General features: G+C 37.6%; 1 protein-coding gene across 6 annotated transcripts; it reads right to left on the minus strand.

Annotated features, from left to right (window-relative positions):
• Positions 1–3,692: 3,692 nt before the first annotated feature.
• CLEC1A (C-type lectin domain family 1 member A) lies at positions 3,693–27,836 on the minus strand. 6 transcript variants are annotated; one of them, XM_081821190.1, is made up of 7 exons: positions 27,531–27,836; positions 15,183–15,365; positions 13,384–13,560; positions 9,826–9,977; positions 7,284–7,350; positions 6,104–6,179; positions 3,693–5,969 (listed from the first exon to the last, which is right to left on the minus strand). In XM_081821190.1, exons 1-7 carry the CDS (start codon positions 27,643–27,645, stop codon positions 5,819–5,821), a joined length of 921 nt encoding a protein of 306 aa, XP_081677316.1. In that variant the 5' UTR covers positions 27,646–27,836; the 3' UTR covers positions 3,693–5,818. The 6 variants fall into 6 exon arrangements, 5 of the variants coding, with proteins under 5 accessions (XP_081677316.1, XP_030882658.1, XP_081677319.1 ...); XM_031026798.2 differs by having other exon boundaries at positions 15,183–15,281; positions 27,531–27,835; XM_081821193.1 differs by lacking the exon at positions 27,531–27,836 and adding an exon at positions 18,040–20,608 and having other exon boundaries at positions 15,183–15,281.

Genomic DNA, 27,836 nt, shown 5'->3' on the forward strand with positions numbered 1-27,836 from the left:
AGATTTCATTCTCTTTTATGGCTGAATAATATTTCATTGTGTGCGTGTGTGTGTGTGTGTCTATCACCTCTTCATCCATTCATCATTGATGGGACACTTGGGCTGCTTCAGTATCTTGGCTATAGTAAATAATGCTGCAGTAAATAAGGGTGCATGTATCCCTTTGAATTAGTGTTTTTAGTATTTGGGGGGTAAATACCCAGTAGTGTGATTACTGGATCTTAGGGTAATTCCATTTTTAACTTTCTGAGGAAACTACATCCTGTTCACAGAGGCTGAGCCAGTGTGCATTCCCACCAACAGCACACAAGGGTTCCTTTTTCTCCACATCCTCACAATGCTTGTTGTTTCTTGAGTTTTTGATTTTAGCCATTCTGACAGGTGTGAAGTGATATCTCATTGGGGTTTGGTTTGTTCCCTGATGATGAGTGATGTTGAATATCTTTTTTTTTTTTTAAAGATTTTATTTATTTATTTGACAGAGAGAGAGCATAAGTAGGCAGAGTGGCAGGCAGAGGGAGATGGAGAAGCAGGCTCTCCACTGAACAGGGAGCTGGACGTGGGGCTTGATCCCAGGACCCCAGGATCATGACCTGAGCAGAAGGCAGCCGCTTAACCAACTGAGATACCCAGGCGCCCCTGATGTTGAATATCTTTTCATGTGTCTGTTGCCATCTGGATGTCTTTTTTAGAGAAGTAACACTCCAGCACTTTCAACTGCATCTCTCTGTGCCTCAATTTCTTCATTGTAAAATAATAATAGAATTTATTTCAAAATAATATTTGAAGATTGAAGTATGTATATGTTAATTGCTAAGAATAGTGCCTTTCTTAGAGTTTGACACTGTGTCAGTGCTCACTACTGTTACCTGGAGTAAATCACCAGTCAGCTCTAGGCATCTAGAGATGTAGACCAGATAAAAATGACCTTTTTTCCTGCTCATGTTACAGGAATATTGAGAAGATGAAGTTTATATGTAAAATGTCAACAACTGTCTAGACAGAATATCTGTTTTAAAGTTAATGAATATCCTCAAATAAATCTATAGACAATCTGTATCTTAGGTCTGGAGGCTCCTTGGACATAGATTAGCTTGTTCCCAAAAGACAGGAGATATGAAAGTATCTTATGATCTATAGGAAGGAAAAATTCACTAATTATTATTATATTACTTTTTTACCACTTACCATCCTTAGAATACCTTACTACACAGTAAATTTTCATCAAATACCTGCTAAATTCAATATAATTTTATTTAATCTTTCATTTTTCACAAGGAGTATTTGAGCTACATTGGAGTCTCATCTTTCTTTATAATAAAGACACCACTTACTTTTTTTTTAAGATTTTATTTATTTATTTGACAGAGAGAGAGACAGCAAGAGAGGGAACACAAGCAGGGGGAGTGGGAGAGGGAGAAGCAGGCTTCCCGCTGAGCAGGGAGCCCGATGCGGGGCTCGATCCCAAGACCCTAGGATCATGACCTGAGCCAAAGGCAGATGCTCAATGACTAAGCCATCCTGGCGGCCCATCCACTTACTTTATTTCAAAAGTAAAATAAAACCCAATTCACCGAGGCAGTGGAAATTATTTAAATGAACCTAGAAGTCTATTATAAAAGGTGACCTCTGAAGGAGTAGGTCCTTTAAGGATGGGAAGGACATGTTTTCATGTTTTTGTTTTTGTTTTTTTTAATTTACCCTTGACCTGGAGTTTAAATGGTGGGCCTTTCAGTAAAAGGGATTTTTCTAATTTTCTGCTGAATCTAGAGAAAGAAAATAGCATGGAAAACAGAGTATAAGTTGAATCCTGTGTTTGGTTTTCACAGCTGACAGCTGGAAGCTGAATAGAATAATTTGGAATGGAGGAGAAACAATAACAATTTTTAGTAGTAAAGACGTTTGTCTTCAAGATTCTTCAGAGCATTGTCATGGGACTATGTTTAGAGAAAGGATAGGAAGCACTTAATAACTCTTTTAATAAAAAGTACAATGAAGCCAAAGGCAAACATCCTTCGGCTGATGTCATCCCATCAATATGTGATACAGTCTTTGCAAGTCAGAATCTTATCGACAGCCCAGCTGGCAAATTTCTTCAGTGGCAATACTGCTTTTCACATAGATATTATGGGTGGAAGATTTTTTCCTACAGGTTGCTTTTGGTCCAAAATATCAAGATCTTTTTCCAGGCACTGGTGAGAGATTGGGCCTTGGCACTGGGTTAACAAGTTTTAGATCTCGGTCTCACCAATAATAAATGGTATATCTTTGATCCATTTCATTGAAATCCAAGTTAGATTTAAAAAGGGGGGAGGGGGAAAGGAAACAGAAAACTCTGTCCTACAAATGTAAAGAAGCTTTGTTATACGCCATGGGTAAAGTGTATTAAGTGTGTAAAAAAGAAAAACAGAATAGTAATATTGATAGAATAATATTATTAGATCCTAAAAATCTGTTAATCCAATTAACCTTGTAAAAAAAGTTATGTACACTTTAAATCAGATTATGATGGGGTTTTTTTGTACTCTTCATAAATGACAAGAATCCCTTTACAAAGTATTTGACCTCCCAAATATTAACGCTGAAACTGAGGCAATCTACTAGACTCTTCTACTTATTTCATAATTGCTTCTGTCCCCAAAGTAAAAGCTTCCCTTATACTTCTCACTCTTCCTGCTATTGCAGGACTCATGACCTGTTTCCTGTTGATAACTTTTAAGAGCTGGTTCAATATCCTCAGGAAAAGAAATAGTTCATTGTGTACCCTAGGGAACTCAGATCTACCAGGAAAGACTATGTTCCTCATTTGACTTTTCCTGAAATTTCTTTGGAATGACCTAAACACACAAGAGCCTGAAAGAAAAAAGTTCTCAAGCCAAAAAAATTCACGGGGCAATACTCTCTCTGATTCTCCATGGAAAAATGTTCTCAGCAAATTATGTCATGATTATTTCCTATTCTTAAATTTTAAAAAAGTTTGTGGAGAAAATGTTATACCATACTACTCTTCTTTGAAATATTTGCTCATATTGGGATTAGTGTTGTGAGTTTTGTTATACAGGTGATGGGATTGAGGGCAGAGATGGAGAGAAATAAGGTCGAGAATAGCAAAAATGTCAAAGAAATGTTATTTTTTTCCCTCCTCACTATCTAAAGTGACACTTTCCTCAGGTTGCAGATTTGAAGGGAACACTTCAAATACTATTCAACACCCACTGCCCAGGCAGCTAGACTCTTTAAAGCAATGGCATTTAAAGAGACACTTGTCATTCAACCCTGCACTAGACTGCAGTTATGTAGGATTCCAGGGGTCAACACAATGTGTGTCATGTCCCTATTTACAACTTAGTCCACAAAGTCATTTGACTTTCCTTAGGTTAACCACATTTTCTTCCTGTAGTAACAAGACTTAAATTGCACTTAACTGCTTAGCTGAAGTCCTCATCCACATTTCTTGTTACATGCTTATTATATTAACTTGCATCCATTAAATATCTGCACTGATCATAGAAAATATTTGGTAATATCCACAGCTTTACAAAGTGCCTCTCTACAATTTACTAAAGAATACAGGTCTCCAAAAAGGGTTGTTTATGCTTGTGTGTGCTCCCTTATTTAAAAAAAAAAAAAATTACTAATTCCTTTTTTTTACATATTTTTAATATCTTTTACATTTTATATTACAATTTGGATTATAAAACTAATTTCACATTTACTTCATTTCAGCTAACAGCACCATGAGAAAATTATAAACATTGGCACTTTATACTTAATGAAATAAGCTTAGTGAAGTGAAGTGATTCACCCAATAATAGATCAGAATACAAGGTCTAAAACTCTAATTTTCTGACCACAAATACAGTCTTTTTGCATGACACACTAAATGGAACACAAAATTTGTTCAACACTGAAGAAATTTCATAATCAACAGAAAATTGAAAGGAAAATTCGTAAGGAAGAAATCCACAAGCAATGATTGCTAAGTAACACAGTCTTATGAAAATGAATACAGAAATGTTCTCTTTATCATATGTTTGCTAATTTAATGTCATTTCACCACACAATAGATGTTTACTGAAAATAAAACTGAAGCAGCCTAGTTTTCGCTGCTGAAAAATAAAGCTAATAGATTATCCTCACGAGCATTAAACCCCTAAAACTGATTTCTCTACAAATCAACAAAGTCACTGGTTGTGACGGTGTTACTTGCAGTAACCCATTACTTTTGTGCATCTTGGCATCCTGAGAAAGGGGGCACTTACACAAGAAGTCAGTGATGTGTGCAGATGTTCACAGTTTCTCTTCCACTTTCCATGACCTTATTGGATAACTCACCCTATTAAGATTGTATTTACTCATCTTTAGCTATGTGTTAATGACAAACTTGCCTCAAAGGATTTCATCTCAGGAGAGTATTAAAATCATCTTCTTGAAGACAGCATGTTTCTCAAAGACTTATCCCTCAAATAATCAAATAATCAGTACTCTTGTAGAGTCCCTACAAACTCTCTGTAAGGCACAAACAACCAGAACACAGATTGCTATCACTTTTGAAGAGCATCTCCACACTGAAATTGTCCCCAAATCACAAATCTATTCTCCGTCACACACATTTCACATTATTTACATTTATTATTATTAAATCTTCAGTACCTGAAAGGTATAAACATGGATCAAATGGAAGAAAATAGGAGCTGAAACCAAACTATTATAGACCCACATAAAGAGACTGACTTTTGCTCTGGTCTTCAGTATTGCTGAAGGGAGCATCAGGGACAGTAATTTGGATATGGAACTGAGCTGAGAATATTTCTTTCCTGGAAGAAATTCCTAGGGAAAGGACACAATCATTGGAGTTGTTTGTTTGTTTGTTTGTTTTAGAGAGAGAGATCATGAGTGGGGAGGGGCAAAGGGAGAGGGAGACAAAAAATTTTAAGCAGGTTCCACTCAGCACAGAGCCCGAAGCAAGGCTCGATTCCAGGACCCTCAGATCACGACCTGAGCTGAAATCAAGAACTGACTGAGCCACCCAGGTGTCCCAATTGTTGGAGTTCTCAATGGATATGGGGAGGTACGTTCGTAAGAAGTTAAGATTCTAACTAAGAGAATTATCCCAGTGGAAAGCAGCCCATTGACATGGCAGATAGGGGCTTTATTGAAAGACTAGGAAGGGAAAAATATGGAGTGAAGCAAACAGAAAGAATTAATTATGTATTTAGGAGCACAGTATAGGAAATGATTGCTAATTTCTCACAGACTACTTGACCTTTGGGGCAAAGAATGTTACGTACATTTATTTCCTCTACTTCAGTAAGTTTCTCACTTCTCCAAATATGAAGAAAGACGTGGAAACAGGGGGATGATACTAGATGCTGAGAAGGAAGAACACTAGATGTGATCTCTAAGTCAAGAAGGTGGATTACAACTTTATGAGATTCTGAGACTGGTTGTTGGCACATCGGATTTCTTTGTGACTGGTAAATATATGCATGAACCCAAGCTCAGGAGTGCTGGGGATCCTGAACAGGAAGCATGAAAATCCTTCTTGCACCAGTCAGAAAAATTGCTTTTCCTAACTTTTTTTTCCATGTTCCAATGTCTCAAATATCCTTTGCATTGATTTTGCTTGGCTCAATCTTTATGCTGAATTGTTGTATAAATATGGATCACATGGGGAAAAATAGGAACTGAAACCAAACTCTTACAGCTGCACATAAAGAGATTGACTTCTGTTCTGATCTTCAGTCTCCCTGAGGGGAGCTTGACATTGCAGTTATGGTGGGAGAGTCCATCACCTCCATATAATGGCTCAGGGAAGCTAATAGAGGCTCTCGGGCTTCACCATGGCCGCCTTTCTTTCGCATGCACACCGCCTCAACTCTTTGCAGTCCTTCGAGAAAGCCTTTCCATTGAGGATGGTCACACAGTCCCTGCTTCTTAGGCTAGTAAAATCTATTATAATCTCAAACCTTAAAGAAAAAAAAAAAAAGGGTTCATTGAATCATAGTTTGCTTCTAAAATGAAATGTTAAATACCCAGAAAGTACATAGGGAGTACTCCTAACTCGATAAAATTATAGAATAGATACGCAGAAGGAATTTACTGGAGAGATGGGGTCACCAAGCTCTTTCCTTTCAGCCCCTCAATTTCCATACTTGTTCTTAGAAGCATCAGTTCATCTAAAACAACAAAAACTGTTTGTAAGTAAAACTAAGAGGTATGCTATAATCCAAATTTATCATATTTTACCATCATCTGAAAAATCATCTACTTTCTCTGTGACTCAGTTTAATTTACTATAAAATAAAAATGATTACATTAAGTATGTCTTATCTCCTGGGAGAATAAATCCCATATGATCTATAGAGAAGAAAGGTGTCTGTCCAAACATGGCTTCAAATTGTAATTATATTTTAGAATAGATATTACATTTACCTATTTCAAAAGATATCATGCACAATCTTATCTAAATACTCACATAAGTAAAACCAATTTTTGATAATATTGCTCCTTATAACCTCAGTAAATCTATTCTCAGAGACTGTATTTTTAAAAATTTTATTTCTTCATTTATTTGAGAGAGAGAGAGAGGGAGCCTAAGTGGGGGGAGGAGTAGAGGGAGAGGGACAAGGAGACTCTGCACTGAGTGCAGGACCCTGAGATCATAACCTGAGCCCAAACCAAGAGTCAGATGCTTAACCAGCTGGGCCACCCAGGTGCCCCTCCAAAACTGTACTTCTAAAGATGTGCTCCCTATTACACTGCACAGGAAGCCAAGAAATCTGAGGTCTTGCATTATCTCTGGGTATTGGTAAAGTTGTGAAGTTGTGTGGTCTTAGGCAAGTTACCATCACGACCTGGGTTTCAGTTTATTCATCCATAAAAGATCTCTTCGCCTCCTCCTCCTCTTCCTCCTCTTCCTTCTTTTCTCTCTCTCTCTCTCGGTCTCTGTCTTCCCCCTTCCCCCGTCAGCGAATCCCAAATACTTAATAATGCTCCAAGGGACATCAGTCCTGAAATAAAAACCCTGAAAGCTTCCAGACAGAGAACTGTCCCTACTATTTTACTACCATTTTGTATGTCTCCTTCACTGGTTTATAAGCCATTCAAAAGCAAGCACTATGCTTTCTTTTTATACATCTGTGTACATCCTCCTACAAACACAGTATCCAATACAAAGTGGAGGTTTGATTAATGCTTATTGAATCAAGTTGTTGAACTCAGTTACTCAAGCGCAAGCTCTCTGCTAAATGCCTTTCCCACAAAATGTTCTGAAGGCTTACAGTTCAGGGGAGTACGGGGCTCCGTCAGTCCACAGCCAGGCTTTGCCACTGCCGTTGCGAGAGAGCCCTGTCCAATAAGAGTAGAAAAACTCAGAGTAGCTCTGAGGCATGGCAAACTCCTGTGAAAGGCACACAAGAAGACCTTTAGCTTTAGACATGTTATACTATGTATACACAGAGATGCGTAGGACCAGCCAGCACTTTTAATATGAGAACAGCACTCGAGTCCTGCCCCACATAGGTGATGGTACACTTGAGGGAAAAAGTGTCCGTGCTGAAGTCAGTCCAAGCTAAAGAATTTATCTTGTCTTAATAAGTTTGAATATATGCGGATATTCTAAAACCAACAATCACATCAAGCAAGATTTATAAATGACCCATTATTTTCAAGTCACAGAATAAACACTAAGATTTAGATAAAAAAATATGGGGGGCGGATTTACAAAGAGAGGTGGGGTGATTGCAAAATGGAAGAATACGGGAAGAAAAGTGTAAAAACGGGGACGTAATCTTTATAAATACATGCAAAGGGACTGACAGGAAGGAGAAGAGAATAATGAATATACTTTTTTTTTAAGATTTTATTTATTTATTTGAGAGAGAGAGAAACAGCATGAGAGGGGAGAGGGCCAGAGGGAGAAGCAGGCTCACCGCTGAGCCAGGAGCCTGATGTGGGACTCGATCCCAGGACTCCAGGATCATGACCTGAGCCGCAGGCAGTCGCTTAACCAACTGAGCCACCCAGGCGCCCCAAGAATGATGAATATACTTTAATGCAAAAAGAGGTAAGAGAAAATTTGGAAGGATGATTTATGTCTCAGACAAGGAAGGGGAGAAAGAGAAATTTTTCATATATGTGTGTGTGTATGTGTACTTATATTTTTGTATAGTATTTATATATACACACATATATCATTCCTTCTCTAATATCTATATTGATTTTTTTAAGATTTTATTTATTTATTTATTTATTTATTTGTTTGTTTGTTTGAGGTGGGGGGAGGAGCAGAGGGAGAGGGACAAGCAGACTCCATTCTGGGCGTGGAGCCCAACTTGGGGCTTGATCTCACGACCCTGATATGACCTGAGCTGAAATCAAGAGTGAGACACTTAACTGACTGAGGGACCCAGGCACCCCTCTATATTAAATTTTTTTAGTTACCTACTTCCTTCTATCCAGTCTTACTCTTTAACATAAATTATTTAAATTTATTATAATTATCAATTTTTATGTCCTTCCTTTCCACTATACTATGAGTTCCTTAAGGATACATACTTTGTTTTATGTCCTCAACCCTTCAGATAATTAATGCCATATGTTGATTCAATAAAAGATTATTGGAAATAGATATGAAACTATCACTAAGCAATAGTCATCTAGTAGGCATATCAAAGGAAGTGTAGTTGAAAATACTTCCAATTTATGGTAAACACCTCAAATTAAAAGTTCTAAAAATAAGTCATATGAAAATGACTTAAATATGTACAATTCTTTGAAGTGCATGAGACAAAATCACTATATAACTTACAACTTATATATAACTTATATCACTATATAATCACAATATTTCCTACTCCTATATATAATACAATTCAATTATAATATACCTGAATCCTCAGTATGTGCTAAAGGTGGAGGAAACAAAGAGTACAAGAAAAATCAGGTGGGCATAATTATGGTAGGACACATTGTCTCAGTCAAATTACTTCCCTTTCTGCTTAAATTGAGCCATTGAGAAAGGATAAAAAATATTATTTTAGTAGACGAGAGACACTTCAGAGTTGCATTCATCACAGATTTCAGAAAAGTGGGTAGGAATTAAAATGTAACGAGAAGGATGTTAAGAGTTTGCATAGTGAGCTGGGCATTTATTTCAGTTAAATAATCCTTTGTTGATAAACTACTCTGGGCCAAGACTTCTGCTAAAACAATGAAAAATAAATAATGGTCACACTGCTTAAGGGATTAAATCCAAAGGCAATAATAAATATTTTTAAAAAGGGTGGGAACAATTACACGATTTTAATAGTTTATCTTAACTGCATATACTTAATACATGTCAATTTATAATTTTACTTTCATATTTGCCTCGACTAATCTATGTTAGGTTATAAACTTCTGGAGGACAAGATATTTATCTGCAGGTTATAGTAATGAATTAATTAAATATTTTTCAATTAAAAGCTTTGTCCTTTTATAACGGAAGAACAGGAAATGCTATTTTCATCTTTCTAACCTTGCCTCAATACTGTGCCCTTCCTGCCCAAACCAAAAGCGGTAAGAAATTAAGGGATTTTTTATTTGATTCCTGACTGGTGGGGATTTTGAAGAGCTTCCTCTAGTGGTTTTTTGTTTGTTTGTTTGTTTGTTTGTTTGGAGAGCAGAACAGCTTTTACATACTCAGGGAATCACTAAAAACAATAGGAGTAAGACCTTGATTGCAGTAAGTGCAAAAGTCTGGGCACATTGACTCCTTAGACTCTTCTTGTATAGCTCTTTTAAGGAGCTCTTTTTCGAGAATAATTCAAACAGGAATCTTACCAGCACTTCTTGTGTGTTTATCTTCAGCATGGTCGCGTTCTCAGCGATGCAGAAATAGTCACAGCCCTGCCAATTCTTGCTCTCTCTACAGAATCGGTAGCATTTGTCCCCATGCCACTTCCATTCTTCTGGACAAGGGCTGCATCTGTGTTCTTGGAAAGAAGCCAATTTTAATGCTATTTTCTATCCAGGTCTGCCATCTTTCTGCCCCTGAAATTACATAGTACTTGATGATTCAAGTACTCTTATTATTTACTTTCTTTTAGATATTTAATTGCCCAGAAATGATAACTACAAATGTTTACCAAATACTCACTATATGCCAGAAATTGTAATTGGTACTGAGTATACAGTAAAAATTAAAACAGACACTACCTGCTTTCATGGACTTTGGAATCTAACAATACATGATTAGAACTTCCGTGCTTCTTGCCCTATATAATTCAGCACACAGAGGATGTTCAATTTCATAAAGAACTTTTCACATGTTCAAAAACCCATTGTGCCTTGTATTTAAGAAAGAACTGAAGCTTCCACAATTTTTTCCTCAAAATCCCCTTATATAATTATAAAAGGATTTTTTTAATGCGATATATACCAATAAGATATGGACTCTTCTCTTATTCTAGACACAAGTAAATAAAATTTTAGAAAAAAAAGACAAATATACTAAGCAAGGTATGATTTAGAATGGTAAATCTCCATGTGTCAGATTTTTTTTTTTTATTATTTATTTTGACAGAGAGAGATACAGCAAGAGAGGGAACACAAGCGGGGGAGTGGGAGAGGGAGAAGCAGGCTTCCCGCGGAGCAGGGACCCCGATGCGGGGCTCGATCCCAGGACCCTGGGATCATGACCTGAGCTGAAGGCAGACGCTTAACGACTGAGCCACCCAGGCGCCCCTGACAGCCATGCTTTTAACACCGATGAGGATACATGGCCTTGGGCCTTTGAGAGTTCTGACTTGTAATCAACTCCCTGATGGTGGGATGAGAACTCAATCATTCCATAAAAATGTCTTTATTTTAAGAACAATCCAGTGTCAAAATGTTAACATGTTAAAATTTGAATGGTCAATATGCACTTGAATATTATGTTATTGTTTGCATTTTTGTATATTTGAAAACTTCCTTAAGGTAAAATAGTTTTAAATAAATAAATAATTGAGAGATTCCTTTGTGAGTCAGTTCATATTTCCGGCCCAGACCTTATACCAAACTACTTACTCAGATCTCCACTTCAACATGCCCAAAACAGCATCCCTAACCTTCCCCACTCGTAACCACAGAATTCTTCCCGTTTCACTTGATCACATCTCTTGTAATTGCTTTGCCCCCAAACTCTGGAAGTATCCTTGACTCCTTTATTTCTCTCATGTCACCTTTTATTCCATCATGCATTCATCTCCTCTAATAATATCCTAGTTTGAGGCAACATCATCTCTCTCCTGGATTACTGCAAAAGCCATCTCTTAGGTGATTTCTCTTTTTATTTTTCCTTCTTCCAGTGTATTTTCAACATATTTGCAGAGTGAGCCTTTAAATGCTCGTGTCAGATCTATATTTCCTCTGCTCAAGATCCTGTAATGAATCCTTATTTTGCTCAAAATAGAAGCCAAATCCCTAATAACATCACCTAACGCCCTATATAATCACTACCACATCTCCTATCAGTCCTCTCCTCCTTCACTCTGCTCCAGACACACAGACTCCTAATTGTTCCCTGAACATGCAGCTCCATTCATTTCAGGGCTCCTGCACTTCCTGTTTTCTCTACCTGGCTTCTGCTTTTTTCATGTATCTACATGGCTAATTCCCCTAAGTCTTCAAATCTTTGCTCCTATACCCTCATCTTAATTAGGAATTAAGTATTAATTAATTAATTGTATCCCTACATAAATTAGCAACCCACCATCCCTGAATCCCTGATGCCTCATACCATATCTACTTTATTTTCCATAGGATTGATTACCTTCTTACATACTATGTTTAGTTTGACCAACCCTTCTTGCATGTCTGAAACCTAGGCTTTCCCAAAATGTAGGAGTTTTAATACTAAAACTGGAAGAGTTTTGAGCAAACTGGGACAAGTTGATCATCTTATTTTACCTTTTTAAATTGATTTATTACCACCACCCCAATTGAGTAAGAGGTCTATGAGGGGAGAAATCTGTGTATGCTTTGCATGGCATGCATCAGTAAATCTTACCTTGTGTGGAAGAGTAGATGGATGGATAATGGGAAAGAAATGGAGAGCAGCAGGATAACACTGAGAACTAACATCAAACCAAAGGTATATGAACATTTTCATGGGAATAGGGATATCATTAATACATTTGCATGTTAGATTTTATATTTAAACAAAATATAGTTTATTTGTATATACAGCTTTCTTTTTGTCTTTATACAACTAGATGTAAATTCCAGAGACCACTGGTTTCAGAGAAACCTGGATTATCTTTTGATGACATGGCACCCAACAAAGAAAACAATATACAGTGGGTTGTCGGAAACACAAGAAGAAAAACAAAACTATATGAAGTGGTAGATGTATTAATTATCTTGGCCTTGATAATCATTGTATAATGTATAGGTATATCAAATAATCACATTGTACACTTTAAATATACACAACTCCATGTGTCCATTATTCCTCACTAAAGTTAAAAAAGAAAAGAAAGAAAACTGTGACCAGTGAGATCATTAATCATGTGGGGAAGAATCACTTAGAGAAGTGGAAATGTGCCTGTGGGTGTTATTTTACTGGGTAATCACGCAATCTGGCCTTCTGGTTAGTGTGGGAAAGGAAGATTCATCCTAATTTCAAGTCCCTGAAAGACAAAGAAAAAGTGACAACTTCGAATGTATGTTGCTTCCTATGCGTGCAAGATAAGCAGAACAGAAGAGAAGGCTAACATGAATAGAGTTAGACACTATGAAACCCCCAAAAAAAGACAGGAGGAAAAGGCACAGGAATGAGGTAATGCGTCTAGTCTTGTCCAGAGGTGGTTATCAAAGCATGGTTCATCTTCCAATGGCATTGTCATCATTATTGAAATGCCAATTTATGGTACCCAGACAAGGCACAGTGGATTTAAATACCTGTAATTTGATTCCGTTCATCAGTATTTTTAACCTGATCCCATATAACTCTTAAAATGTGAGAGCTTTCATGGCTCATTAACTTCTTAAGGGGAAAAAAAATTATGAACGCATTATGAAATGTATACTACTGTTAGGTCTTTGTGTACCTAGGTAAATTGAGAAATAACCCTGTGTTTTATTTATTTGCAGTGTTATTTTGGTTATTTGAAGTTAATTGGGTTTTTTTTGTTTAAAATGTCTGAATTTGAAGAATCCGTTTATGTATTACAACACAGACCTATCTGAACTAAATGATCCCAATAACTGGGGATTGACCTGGGTGCCCAAATTCTTCATGAAGTTTGCCTGACAACTAACTAAATAACTTGTGACTCCCAGGCATACGGATGGGAAAGTCAGTTCTATAATAACAGCTAGCCTGAGCGCAGAGGCAGCTTAGTGATCGGGACTCACCTCCACTTTTGTTATAGAGCTCTCGACACAGTTTTTCAGCCACGCGCTGTAGGATTTCTGCAAGCTTCCTGTTCTTGGTTTGGAGAGACTGCAGCTGTCGGGAGAGATTCCCCAGTCTTTCTTCCTTGTGAGAAATGCTGTCTTGCTGAGTATTGGAAAGCTGATAGAACTGAAAAACTAACCCAAGTTACCAAGTCAGACTGGACAGCTGATTTCTTCATTTCTATTTCTACTTTTTACATATGGGGGAAGACAAAACATCGTATTGTTTAAGATCTCATGCTCTGAGATTTCATTTTGCCTGTGTTCAAATTTGAACTGAAGCACATAATAAATTGCACTGTCTTGGGCAAATTAATGTCTCTAAGTCTGTTTTTTTAATCTGAAAATGTAGAATCTTAGTAACAGTTTCTAACTTCAGGACTAAATTCCTTAACCATATTTACTGCTCAATAAATATGTTGTGTCTACTCTTAAACCACTGCTTAATAAAACCACAAATCCATTTATCTATTGATTATTATACTGAGCATTGACAGTGTACCATATATTGTTATCTAATTCATTCATTAAAAGAGTCATATTATCATTTCCATAGTTTTATAGCTTCCAAATTGGGCTCAGTGAGAACAACTGGGCTCAGTGAGAACAAGCAATTTCCATAGTATCCCTTGGCTAGAAAATTTCAACACTTAGGTTTAAGCTCCAGATTTCTAAATCTAAGTAGAGAAATCCTTCATGAATCATGAAAGTTGATTTATATCCCTAAAAGGAATGGTGGTTGTGAAACAAATTATATCAAAATGAAGTAAAAATTGGGGGCCATGGTAGAAACACTAAGAAACATTTTTTTTTTAATTTTAAAAAGTTACAATAACAAAGGACAGTTCTAACATTTCTTAGAAAAACCAAATGTTTGACCTGCTCTTCAGGGTAACCTCTTCACCTTGAGCCACCTTCTTCAACTGCTCAGGAAACATTACTGTAGGGTCTCAATCTCATGAAGCAAATTCACCCACTTCCTTTTTTTTTTTACTTTTTGAACTTGTCTTTACTTGTTTGAAATTTAAAGACTTTTTCACATGCATGCATTTTTCCTTGTTTGGCTTTCACAAGATTTTACGAAATGATTCTGTAATTTCCTGGACTTTTTTGAAAAATACTGTAGAAATTAAGGACCTATTCTGCTCTCCTTATATTGAGGGAGTAGATATAAATGAAATCTCTTCTCTCTGTATTAGCTGCTGAGCTATGCGTACTAAGAGCAAAAACCACAGCCTGTACTCTTGTAGAATTTGAAAGAGAGATAAATCATGCATTCATTAAAAACTGCTGATTTTAGGGGCTCAGTCAACCGACTCTTGATTTTGGCTCAGGTCATGATCCTAGGGTCTTCAGGTGAAGACCCTAGTGCAGCTCTGTGCTCCGTGTGGAGTCTGCTTAAGATTCTCTCTCCCCGACTCTCTCTGCCCCTCCCCCTCCACAGAGCCTTTCCCCTGCCCCACTCCCCCAAAAAACTGCTGATTTTAAATATTGACATGTAAACAAACAGATAAAACCTGCTTATCTCAAACAGAATGTAAAAGTCTAGCTGGCAAGTGATTGCTGTATTTTAATGCTTCTTTCACTGCTCGTCATTTCAATGAGTGCTTTAGAATAAGGTATATTGAATTATCCATGGGCTCCAGAATTAAAGTAAAAAAAACAAAAAAACAAAAAAACAAAAACATAACAAGTATTTCTCATCCTAGACAAACCTTAGAACCAGGATCCTCCCCCAAGTCAGGGCGCAGACTTACACACAAGCCCCAGGGCTAACAGGCCAATCAGCAGCACCAAACACAAAGTCAGCAGGGTCAGGGCCACTGGACGCCAAACTGAAGAGGGAGGCCGGCGCTCTGCAGGGAACAAAGAGGAAAAGGCAGGATTTCGCTTTTTCTTTCTCTTGGATCCATTCCACCAGCAAGTCAGAAGAGCTGGTTCTGGGAAAGAACAACAGTAAGCAGGGGCTAGATAACACTCCCTCTGTCCTCAGAACACTGTCAAAAGGCTCAGTGCCAAGCCTCCCTTCCACAGCGGGATTCCCTCACACGCCCCGCCCATTTCCATAGCCCCAACGCCACCAGCAGTTCCACTACGGAATCAAGTTACGCCTTGCCCTTATCTTTAAAAGGTTGTTTGCATAACCTTCTTTGCGTGAAAATTCGAGTTATGAAAGACATAGAAATGCCTGAACGGGGAACCGTTTTTCGTATCATCAGAGAAGAGATGAAATTAATTTGTTGTTACTTTCGCAAAACGCCTTCCCACCGAGTTCCATATGTGCTTCTTCTTTTTTTTTTTTTTTTTAAAGATTTTATTTATTTATTTGTCAGAGAGAGACAGCGAGAGAGGGAACACAAGCAGGGGGAGTGGAGAGAGAGAAGCAGGCTTCCAGCAGAGCAGGGAGCCTGATGCGGGGCTCGATCCAACGACGCTGGGATCATGACCTGAGCCGAAGGCAGACGTTTAACGACTGAGCCACCCAGGCGCCCCCCCGTATGTGCTTCTTCTGAAAAGAAAATTGCATATCAGTAATGAGAAATGATCATTTGACTGTTTCCTTTTTGGGATTGCTTTGTTGAAAGTCCCTCTTCTATAAGGATTTTGTTCATTCATTTGATTTCTATCTCTGCAAAAATGGATTATAAAGAGACATGGTCATCAGTTTCTTGAGGATGGATCTAAGCTATCTCAATTTTGAACAGTTAAATAATAAGTGCCACGCCCCCACGAGTTTGCCTTCTGCTAATTGAAGAGGCTACCGAGTCAACAGTGAACCCATCATCGCCTAGTGAGACTGTTAATCTAAATGACCTGTGATATCAGACAAGGAAGACCCTCCCACTCCCATCCCCTCAGGTACACATAGCATCTAGCATTGTGATTAAAATGAAACAAAGGGAGAGCAACACCCTCAAAGAAACTGGTGTCTCCAAGACCTGTGTTTCATTTCATTGGGAAATGAAGTCATGTTCTTTTTAAAAATTTTTTTTTCTAAATTTTATTTATTTATTTGACAGAGCACACAAGCAGGGGGAGGGGCAGAGGGAGAGGGAGAATCAGACTCCCCGCTGAGCAGGGAGCCTGATATGGGAGTTGATCCCAGGACCTGGAGATCATGACCTGACCCAAAGGCCAACGCTTAACGGACTGAGCCATCCAGGCATCCCTTGAAGTCATGTTCTAATACAAAAAGATTAAAGACATATAAATTCTTTTCCTCTTTAGCACAGTCCTTTATGTAATGCAGTCTAGGTATAGAAGTTTCTGTTACACATTATTTCCAAATGGGGAATGGTAAGTGGGAAAGATAAAAATGGAAAATGTGATTACTATCCTTTGGAATTTACAGTCTAGTAGGAAAAATCATGGAGCAGACATTGAGATTGATATATAAAAGTGAATCTTATTTTCTCTTAATAATTATCTCCGTTAAAAACTTTCAGTGGATTGCATTACAGTTGGAATAAAATCCAAATCATTCTTCGTGAAGATTCAGATTTCTCTTTTTAACACAATTTGAAATTTGAAGTTACGTTATTTCCCAACTTAAAAACTTCCAATAACTTTTTTGCACTTAAAATTACAAGTCTTTTTCTTCTGGACCCAACCTACTTCTTTCATCCTTTTCCGAACTACCCTCCCCTCACTCAAGTGTTCTACTCACTGGCCTCTGTTTATCCTTGAAACAAAGAAACTTATCCCAGTCCTCGTACCTTTGAGTGAGCTCTCCTCTGCCCTGCATTAATTAATACTCAGAGCACGTGTTGGTAGGCTACTCCCTGCTACTCAGCTTTCCACTTAAAGGTGCATCCTTGGAAGAGCTCCATGAGTTCATTTCTAATACATAACCCCTTTACATATATTTTTTAAAAATAAGATTATTAATATTTTCATGGCTTTCATGTGTTTGTTTTCGTTTATATCCTCCCTCCCATTGAAGGTACATTCCATGAAAACAGTGATATTGTCTGTCTTGCTTACCAGTATATTTCCAGGACTGAAAGTAGTTCCTTGCACATAAGGGCTGAATACATATTTGAATGAGTAAATGAATGAAGAATGAAATTGTGAAAACTTAATATGACTTAAACTATGTAATTTTTACAGCAGCACAGAGGATTATCTAAAGTTAAACTTCGTTGATTTTTTTTTAAATCTATTGACCTTTCAGCAGTATTTCTGACAGCAGAAGGTGGACTCAGCTAAATTTATCTTCTAGCCATACTAGTCTCTATTCACTGACTTGTGTGAGATTCTGAATCATGAACAGATATTAGAGATATTTGCTTTCTCCCCTATTTTCTTCAATTAGCTTACCTATGTAGTTTGGTCTAAATTTTCCTGGAAATTGTTGATTTCTCAAGGCATTGACCTAAAGAGTATCTCAAATCAGCAGAACATAAAAGAACAAGATCAGAGGGCAGAATACAGCTTAAGCTAAACATTCTCTCCAAACCCTAAGTCTCTTGAAAGTTCTGTGCAACCCAAGAAACTTGAGTAGGTGGATGGTTCTAGATTTCAGAACTACAAGTGCATATGTGGACCCACCACCATGATGGCTTTATTTTTCTCCATAAATCTTATTACTATCAAATATATTATATATCTTACCCATTTCTTCTGGTTTATAGCTGTAGAAAGTAAGCTCCTTTTGAAGAAGGTTATTATAGTCTATTTAGTCACTAGAAGAACATCGATTCTAGCACCTAGAACATCAGATGGAAGAAGCTCAATTAACGTTGAATGAATGTGTCAACTATATATAAATATCTGTTACATGCCTATCTACCCCTGCTCAAACCTATTTATATTAGTACACATCTGAAAGCATAAACTATTTTTTAAGTATTTTATTTATTTATTTGAGAGAAAGAGACAGAGCAAGCAAGAGCAGGTGGGGCAGAGGGAGAAGGAGAGAAAGAATCTCGAGCTGACTCTGTGCTGAGCACAGCTGGATGTGGGGCTGGATCTCAAGACCCTGAGATCATGACCTGAGCTGACACCAAGAATCAGTCACTTAACCAACTGAGCCACCCCAACACCCCAGACATAAACTTTTTTTTAAATGTTGTTCCTTCTTGTAATTGATATTTCCCTGGCCAAATATTATAAATAATAAGAGGGTAAAAGAACAACCATGGAAATCAACCAAATTATCCCTTAAGAAACCTGCTTTTCCTTGTATAATACAGGGGCAAGAGAAATGCTGATCTTCTGCTCAAAGGATCAAAAAGAATAATCTTAAATCCTTACTGTGGAATGAGGGCATGGACTTAAGGAATTAGAATATTATTTAATAATAATTATATCCATGTAAACAGATCATCCTTCCTAAGGTTGTCTCTAGGACAGAAGATGTAAGTAGTATATGATATCTTCTGCTAAGGAACAAAGTTTTAAAAATTCCCTTCCAATGAATCATCTTTCCCTGGTCATTTGGAAATTTTTCTACTCTGACTCTCTTCTCTCTCTCTCCTTCTCTCCCTTCTTCCTCCTTCCCTTTCTACCTCCCTGCCTCCCTTTCTCAATATTCACAATCTCTTTGTTTTATCTCAGGACCCAGAAAAACACAACCCTAGGGAGTTTCTACAGCAGATATGGCAATTTCCTAGGAACCTTGGCTTCCATGATGGAAAGACCATAGAGTTGAAAGTTTCATTTTTTTTTTTTTTTAAACTGTAGAGAACAAACTGAGGGTTGTTAGAGGAGAGGAGAATGGGGGGATGGTCTAAGTAGGTGATGGGGATTAAGGAGGGCACTTGTGATGAGCACTGGTTGGTGTATGAAAGTGATGAATCACTAAATTCTATACCTGAAACAAAAAGAAAAAAAGAAAAGTGATGCTTTTTGATGCTGTTTTTCCCTCTATTTTCCTAACTATAGGTTCAATATCCCTAAATTTTATTCCAAGTGCCTTGATCATAATGAGGTCTCTCTCTAGGGACCACCCACACCCTAAAGTAAGAAAAATAAGCTGCCTGGGAGGTGCTTCAGTTTGGCTTGGCTTTACTGTAGTTTTATTTTTTGGAAGAGAACCTCTATTCTGTCTCCTGAGGCATGTTTAGAAAAAGGTGTGGACAGGGCAAGGAATGATATAAACATCCTTAGGAATAATAAGATATATATAGAAAAAAAAAAACACTGCTTTCCTGTATCCTTTTACTGTAACTATACTATAAAAGGCTACAGTGCTAAGGCCAAGTTTTGAACACAAATTCCTTTGTAGATATAAGAAACTTTGTAGATGAAGAGTTGTCATACTTGACCAGTTACTCTTCATCAGGCATCAGAGAGGGGAAATTTTATACACTTCCATTCCCAGAGCCAAGGAGAAATGAAACATATATTACCAGATATAGTCTATTACTATGACTCTGAAATAGCATAATAAAAGCTGGAAAAGACACAAAGACTTTATTTTTTTTAAGATTTTTTTTTTTTATTTGAGGGAGATCTAGAGAGAGGGAGAGAGAGAGAGAGAGAGCTCAAGAGCCCAAGCAGGGGGGAAGAGCAGAGGGAGAGAGAGAAGCAGACTCCCCGCTTAGCAGGGAACCCACTGCAGGACTCCATCCCAGGATCTAAGGATCATGACCTGAGCCACCCAGGAGCCCTGGAACAGACAAAGAAACTTGAGATAATTTGTACAAAGCCACATTGCAAAATAAGGGCAGAACCAGGATTAAATTGTCGTGCTTAACACCACACTTTGTATACTTCTTCTTGACCAGGACTCAGACAATTGGGGACTAAACTGGTGACAAAGTGCATAATATTTCAGAAATTACTTTTAATATTTTTAATCATGAGACATTGCTGATTGGATATCTGACTTTTGGATATATTTTTAAATTTTAAATGTTGTCTTTTCAGCAACTTCCTGTTGTTTCCTTAATCCTCACATATGGCACATAATAAATCTCCTCATGGGAGAATATTCAACGTTCTATGAGTTGAGAGCATTTTTCAGTGTTTGTGAAACTGCAGGTTTTCTTTATCTTATGAGTCTATTTCAAATATGTGATCTTTTCATTCTCTCTAAAAGTAAATGGGTGTTATTCTTCCTATAATTTCAAAGGAATATACATCCAAAATGTATAAGCTATTTCCAGAATATCAAGTTTTCAATTCATGGCAATTAGAAAGTCAAATATATATATATATATATATTTATTAGAAAGTCAAATATAGTGTCTCTCTCTGTCAAATAAATAAATATAATCTTAAAAAAAAAGAAAGTCAAATATATATATATATTGGTATATATAGTAAAATTTAGCTGAGTCAATTTTTATATCCCAATTAGGGAGTTTCATTTATGAAATATAATTTAAAAATAGCATCACTATTAATAACGATTGCTAACACTCCTTGAGTTACTAAAATAAATGCCTTATATGCATTATCTCATATCATGGAACACCCTATGAATAGATATTATTATGGTCCCTACTTTACAGGTAGGTAACCGAGTCCTACGGGGGTGAGCTACCCTACCCAAGGACACACAGCTTCTGATAATAACAACTCCTGAGTGTATTATGTATGCTGTAGTGTTTCATTTGACTCATCCAAAAATTATTTAAGTTGGCACTATTTTTAACCTTTGTTTGGATTTTTAAAAACTGCAGTACCTAAGAGTTGCTTAATCTGCTTTGGTTTGCATAGTCAGTAAGTGATGGAGCCAGAAGTACTAATACTCTCCTTCCAGATCCGAATATTTTAAATCATTTTCCTATCCTCCCAACAAATCCCACATTAATATTTGCCCTTTATGGCAGTTCCTTATGAAATTGTAGAAAGGCTTTAGTGTTTTACTTCTTACTACTTTCCACTTCTTTATTATGAAATATCTCAGGAATAGCCACCTTAAATTATACATTCTCCACTCTACCCCCAAGGTGAACTTTCTCAAGTATAAATTTAATCTCTTCCTTAAGGAAAAAAAAAAAAGTTTCTTAGCATGCTACATAAGACCCTGCATAGTAGGATCCCGTCCTATTTTTCATTTATTTTATTTTATTTCATATTTTTTAAAGATTTTATTTATTTATTTGACAGAGAGAGAGAGAGAAGCAGACTCCCTGCGGAGCAGGGAGCCTGATGTGGGACTCGATCCCAGGACTCCAGGATCATGACCTGAGCTGAAGGCAGACGCTTAACCAACTGAACCACCCAGGCACCCTTCTGTCCTACTTTTTAGCCTCATCTGCCCACATGCCCCCTCATATACCCCTCCCTTTGAGGACTAACCATTCCTCAACCCAATAATCTACCCTGCCATTGTGTATGAATCATCTGCTGATGATTCCCCAAATGATCTTATCCTGTTCTAAATTCCAATCCAAAAATCACACTTCCTCTTTTCCCTCTGAATTCTTGTCTTTCTTAATTTTACCCATTAATACACTGCACAATGCTAGCTCTTATCTATCTGCTTTTATCTTTGCACATCTAGTCCTCACAACTAGTTTCCATCTTGCTCTGCCTGGAAAACTTGGACTCAGTCTCACAGACAAGAGCAAATGTCATCTCATTAAAAAATACCCACATGAGTAAACGGAGTCCGTAACTTATTCATCCCTATTTGCTTCTGTGGTCTCCTACATATATTCAATAGCACTACATAACATTTACTTATAATTGATTCAAATTCTTCCTTCCACTTCTCAAAGCACCTAAAAATAGGGTCTCCCCATAAATACAGAAAACAAATGGATGGTTGCAGGAGAGGAGGCAGGTGGGAGGATGGACAAAGTGAATGAAGGGGAGTGGGAGGTACAGGCTTCCAGCTATGGAATGACTAAGTCAAGGGATAGAAGGAACAGCATAGGAAATAAAATGGATGGTATTGTAATAGTGCTGTATGGTGATAGATGGTAGCTACACTTGTGGTGAGCACTGCATAATGTATAGACTTGTCAAATCATGTTGCACACCTGAAACTAAGGTAACGTTTTGTGTCAACTATACTTCAATAAAAAAAGTGTCTCCCATGCCTATCATACCACTTGATATTAAGTAAGTATGCACTAGGGCGCCTGGGTGGCTCAGTGGTTAAGCATCTGCCTTCAGCTCAGGTCGTGGTCCCAGGGTCCTGGGATCGAGAAGCAGGAAGCCTGCTTCTCCCTCTCCCACTCCCCCCTGCTTGTGTTCCCTCTCTCGCTTTGTCTCTCTCTGTCAAATAAATAAATAAAATCTTTAAAAAAAAAAAAGAAAAAAGTAAGTATGCACTAAAGATTTGTTGAATCAATTAGATGTGATGTGAATCAATTTATGCTATGACACTTCAATGAAGGGTTTATGCTTTAGCTGAGGAAGTGAGGCTAAAAAGCTAGAGAAATTTGAGAATACTGTAATTAATGTAAGTAGGGGGAAAGTAGAACTTGAATTTACTATTAAAGGGTTTTTATTTTTTTCTTAAACCCAAATAGGTTTTCATATTCTTTTGATAGGTTTATATTTAGTCTTCAGTAGGAATTTTAGCCTATCAGTGATTTTATTCTTTCTCTCCCTGATATATTATTACCGTGATGCACTTTTGCTGTACTTCTTTTCAAGCTGCAATTGAGTTAGAATCTCACTTTTTTTTTTTTTAAAGATTTTATTTATTTATTTGACAGAGAGAGACACAGCGAGAGAGGGAACACAAGCAGGGGGAGTGGGAGAGGGAGAAGCAGGCTCCCCGCTGAGCAGGGAGCCCGATGTAGGGCTCGATCCCAGGACCCTGGGACCATGACCTGAGCCTAAGGCAGATGCTTAACGACTGAGCCACCCAGGCGCCCCTAGAATCTCACATCTTAAAAAATAATTTTAAAATACATTCACACAAACTCATAATACATCAGGTCTAACACTTTATCTTTTCTCTTTATAGCTGGTTTCTCAAAAAGAAAGAAATTAAAAAAAAAGAAAATGACAAATTATTTATTTTCCTATTTAACTATGGTCCTTTCAAACACCTGCTATTAAAAATCACCAATAATCTATTTTTCTCCTTATTGCTAAAACAATATATTGTTTTTAACCATCCTTTTACTTGAAATTTCTGCAGTATTTATTGCTTATTATTTTTAAAATTCACTGTTTGTTACCATTGACTTTTCCATCTCACATGAAGTTATTGTTTCTTGGCTTCCTTAATGTCTCTCTCTCCTGGTCCACTTCTACCACTGTCTGCCATTCATTCTTAGTAGCTTTTATTGAAATCTCTCAGTATCCCTCCCCTCAGTTGGTATATTGCCTAAGATTCTCTCCTTGATACTCTATTCCTTTGGGCTTTTTGGCTTTTCATTTTACGCTCTCATCCTCAGTGATCTTGCTCATTCTCAGAAAGTTTAATTCTTACCAAAATGTCAACAATTCTCACATACAAACGTAGCTCAGAATCCTTACCTGCACCCCACATGCAGCATATGCAAGTGTCTTCGGGCAAATACAACTGCACATTCCTTCTCTTCCAGGCATCTCAAACTCAAATTGGATTCATCATCATTCTTAATTCCTCCTGTAGCTTCTATCTCAGTTATCAGCAGCGCTATCTACATAACATCCTATGGGACCTAGTCAACCTATGTTTTTCTTTCCTTGTCTTCCCACTTCTAACCAGTCGCCAATTTTTTAAACTCTACCTCCTCAGCATCTGATTCCTCCTCCTCATTCCCATACTACTTCAGTTCAGATTCCTCTAATCTCATGTTTAGACTAGTGCGAAATACCTAGCTATTAGTTCATCCAATTTCCTACTCCTTCAATTCATCCTCCTCATTGCAGCCTAGATGGTCTTCTAAAAACACAAAATTCATTATGTCACTTCCTGTTTAAATCCTTCCATGAGCTCAATTTATGGACTTAGAATCAAAATACCTGAGTGTAATATAATAGGCCCTTTATAATTTTCTATACTTACTTCTTGTCAGCGTCTTCCTTCTCCAACTCTACACATCAGCCAGAACACATTGCTTATTGTTCTCCCAAAACACAAAGTTACTTAAGAATTCCATGGCTTTTCTCTCATGTATCTGTCTGACTATGTCAGCCCAACCCCTTAAACCCTCCCATTTTTGCTTTCATATAATGTGGAACATATTAAAGTCAATTCAACTCAATGGCCATTTCCTCCCTCAAACCTTTCCTGATCTCCTTTACCCCTACCAGATAGAAGTGACCAAGCTCTCCATTGTATCATGTATATACTTCTATCGTGGCACCTTATCATACTTATTTCATAGCTAAGAGTTGTATTAGACTTTTAAGTTTCCTTATAAACAGGGATCATATCATATTTGGCATTATACCCTTAGTACTTTGCAATAAACCTGGCATAGTATGAACCTGAGCATAACATGAACATGAAACTTTCTTTGGAAAGGAGGTATGAGGATGTTGTCTTTCACTTTTCCTTTTTATCTTCTTAATTGTTCAGCATTTTTAAAGATGAACATAACTTTTATATTGAAAAATGAAAATCTGGAAAATAAATGAGTATACATAATTTATTTTTATTAATTCTAAAGAAAAAATTTAACTTTCCAGTCATAATGGTATCACAACATTATGTTGAATTTAAATTTTCTTCATTGCCAAAATATTCTTGGAATGATTTTTGCTTTGTTATTTTTAATAGCAAAATTGTATCAAATCATTTTTCTAAGAAATAACTAAACTTCTGTAGTGACATTCCTCTACATATTTGCATTATCACAAGATGAAAACAAGGTATCATACGTGTAGGGTAAGATTACTATTTCCAGAGGTTTGCCTTCAAGACACTTCTTTGTAACCTCTACTCCTACTGTTTCAGTTTCCACTTCTTACGGAAAGATTGCCAGATGTTTCGGTAAGTGTTTTATCCTGCCCCACCTACCTCACCACCCTTGAGCTCAGCAGAACTTATTTGTACACTCTGTTCCTGATTATGCTGATCACCAATCCTTGTGAGAATTCCGGGCTCTCGTCAAAAGTGAAAAATGAAGTTATACACAAGCCACTTAAAACCACAACCCGGAGACCGGATTCTTCACAGGATTTGTTGGAGGAAAACATAACGTATCTTATTACACGTATCCTGTAACTGACAGACTGCTACAGAAACTGACATCCCAAAGTTGTCATTTGCTTCACATCAAGGAGGCTGGAAGTCCCCAGTATCTTCTTATAGCTTAGTAGATAGTTTACTAAAAAGAGAAAAATAAAATAAAGTCACACCAGTGAGTCTCAGGTGGTGATCAGTCAGTGAATAGAAAGGGAATGAAAAAGTTTAACAGGGGAAAAGGAAGAACACCTAAAAGCTATGTGATAAAGGAGAAGTGGGAGAGAACAGTGAAAAGGTATGTGCCCAGATTTCTAGAGGTGAAGAAAACCTGAGTGTGGTCAAAAGAGAAAGGACATACTAAGATACAGTCACTGAATGAGAATCTCTCTGATGCCGACTGACACAAAAATGTTAAACAGAGCACTTAGGAATTCTCGAGGAATGGAATACTGAAAGAAAATGCACATTTCTGGTGTGTCTGCAATATGCCAAGGACTTTACATAACCTAGCAACCTTATACTCCAACCACCTTATAAAAGAGCTGTTTGAATTGAATTATAAAATATTTAATTTGGGGGCACCTGGGTGGCTCAGTCGTTAAGCGTCTGCCTTCGGCTCAGGTTATGATCCCAGGCTCCTGGGATCAAGCCCCACATCGGGCTCTCCGCTCGGGGGGAAGCCTGCTTCTCCCTCTCCCACTCCCCTTGTTTGTGTTCCCTCTTTTGCTGTGTCTCTCTCTGTCAAATAAATAAATAAAATCTTTAAAAAATATATTTAATTTGTTACATTTAGCTTCCAACTTATACTTTCATTTCCAATAATTCGCCTTCTGACATGGTAATAAAAATATTTTTTTTCACTCCCTACAAGAGAGAATTCACATACATAGAGAAGGATCTTATTTCCTGGGCAACTCAGCCAAGGTAAGGCAGAAATGTGACTTGAGTTCTAGTGAGTGGAGAGATCGCACAGTAGAACACAAACAGGATGATGTTCTCATACCAGGTGTGCCGCTTACAAACTGTGATACTGGGGACACCTGAGTGGCTCAATCGGTTAAGCATCTACCTTCGGCTCAGGTCATGATCCCAGGGTTCTGGGATCGAGCCCCGCATCGGGCTTCCTGCTCAGTGGGGAGCCTGCTTCTCCCTCTCCCACTCCCCCTGCTTGTGCTCTCTCTCTCTGGCAAATAAATAAATAAAATCTTAAAAAAAAAAAACAAGCCTGTGATATTGGACAAGGTACTTAAGTATTCTGGGGCCTCAGTTTCTTCATTTACAAAATGTTACTGATAGTAAACATGTATATAGTGAGCATTATGTGCCTGGAATTATTTTAAGCACTTGTATACATAAAGTGCCTCTCTTACAAGATGGTTGGAGTATAAGGTTAATAAGTTATGATATATATACATATGCTGAGTTGTCCAGGAAATAAGATCCTTCTTTATGTATGTGAATTCTCTCTTCTATGGACTGGAAAATAATAAAAGGGAATGGGATGGGATATAATTGCATCTGAGGCCACTATTTAGATCATCAAATCACAGAATTTTAGAGCTAAAAGACAACTTCAAGATGCAGAATTATGACAACAATATACCAGGGTTGGTGTGTCTGCTTGGAAACCTCCCCCTAAAGCATGAGTTCAAAACTAGCAAAAAGATAGCCTTTATAAATTCAAGTTTCCAGATCAAATCACAGACGGTAAATAAAACAGCATTGGATCAGGCCTTCACAGGAAGCCAGGAAGAAGAAGGAACACTGCTTTAATTCTACATACAACCTCACTTTTGTATACTATACCGACTTGGTAAAAACAACACACTCTCAACTACAAACCACTGTGCCAACAACAAAATCTTAGGAAAACAAACATCTGTGTATACACTGAGTTTAATTTTTCAGATGTTCATATACGTGGCACACGAGTTGTGGAAAATGCACAGTTACACATAAGTGTGAGTCATGAAAACACTCTCTCTTTCCCTCACTTTGCACATTCCTCGGATAGTTCATCTCATGTATTGCTCAAGAGTCTGACCAATTTGGACTGCCGGAGATAGAATACCTGTGTGCCCAGCCTCTGGCCGCTGGGTTGTAGAAGAGCTTCGAGATTGTACACTCCTGATGGTATCCCCATCAAAGTCCAGCATGTCCCTTGTGCTGCTGTACTTGGCCTGCATCTGGACTCCTGCAGGGGTGAGGTTGAGCTGCAGTTTGATGGTCCCCAAGCTGTGTAGCTACTGTGAGACAGTGTAGGAAGTACGGCGCTGAAAGTCATTCCTAATGTTCTTCTGTCCTGGCGAGAAGCAGGGGAAGCCTCTGACTCCAGTTCCTGCTTAGAGAGGCCCAGCCCCTCTCCTGGGAACTTCTA

This window comes from Leptonychotes weddellii, chromosome 5 (genome assembly GCF_054177405.1).
Source record: "Leptonychotes weddellii isolate Sample4059 chromosome 5, ASM5417740v2, whole genome shotgun sequence".
Classification (NCBI taxonomy): domain Eukaryota; kingdom Metazoa; phylum Chordata; class Mammalia; order Carnivora; family Phocidae; genus Leptonychotes; species Leptonychotes weddellii.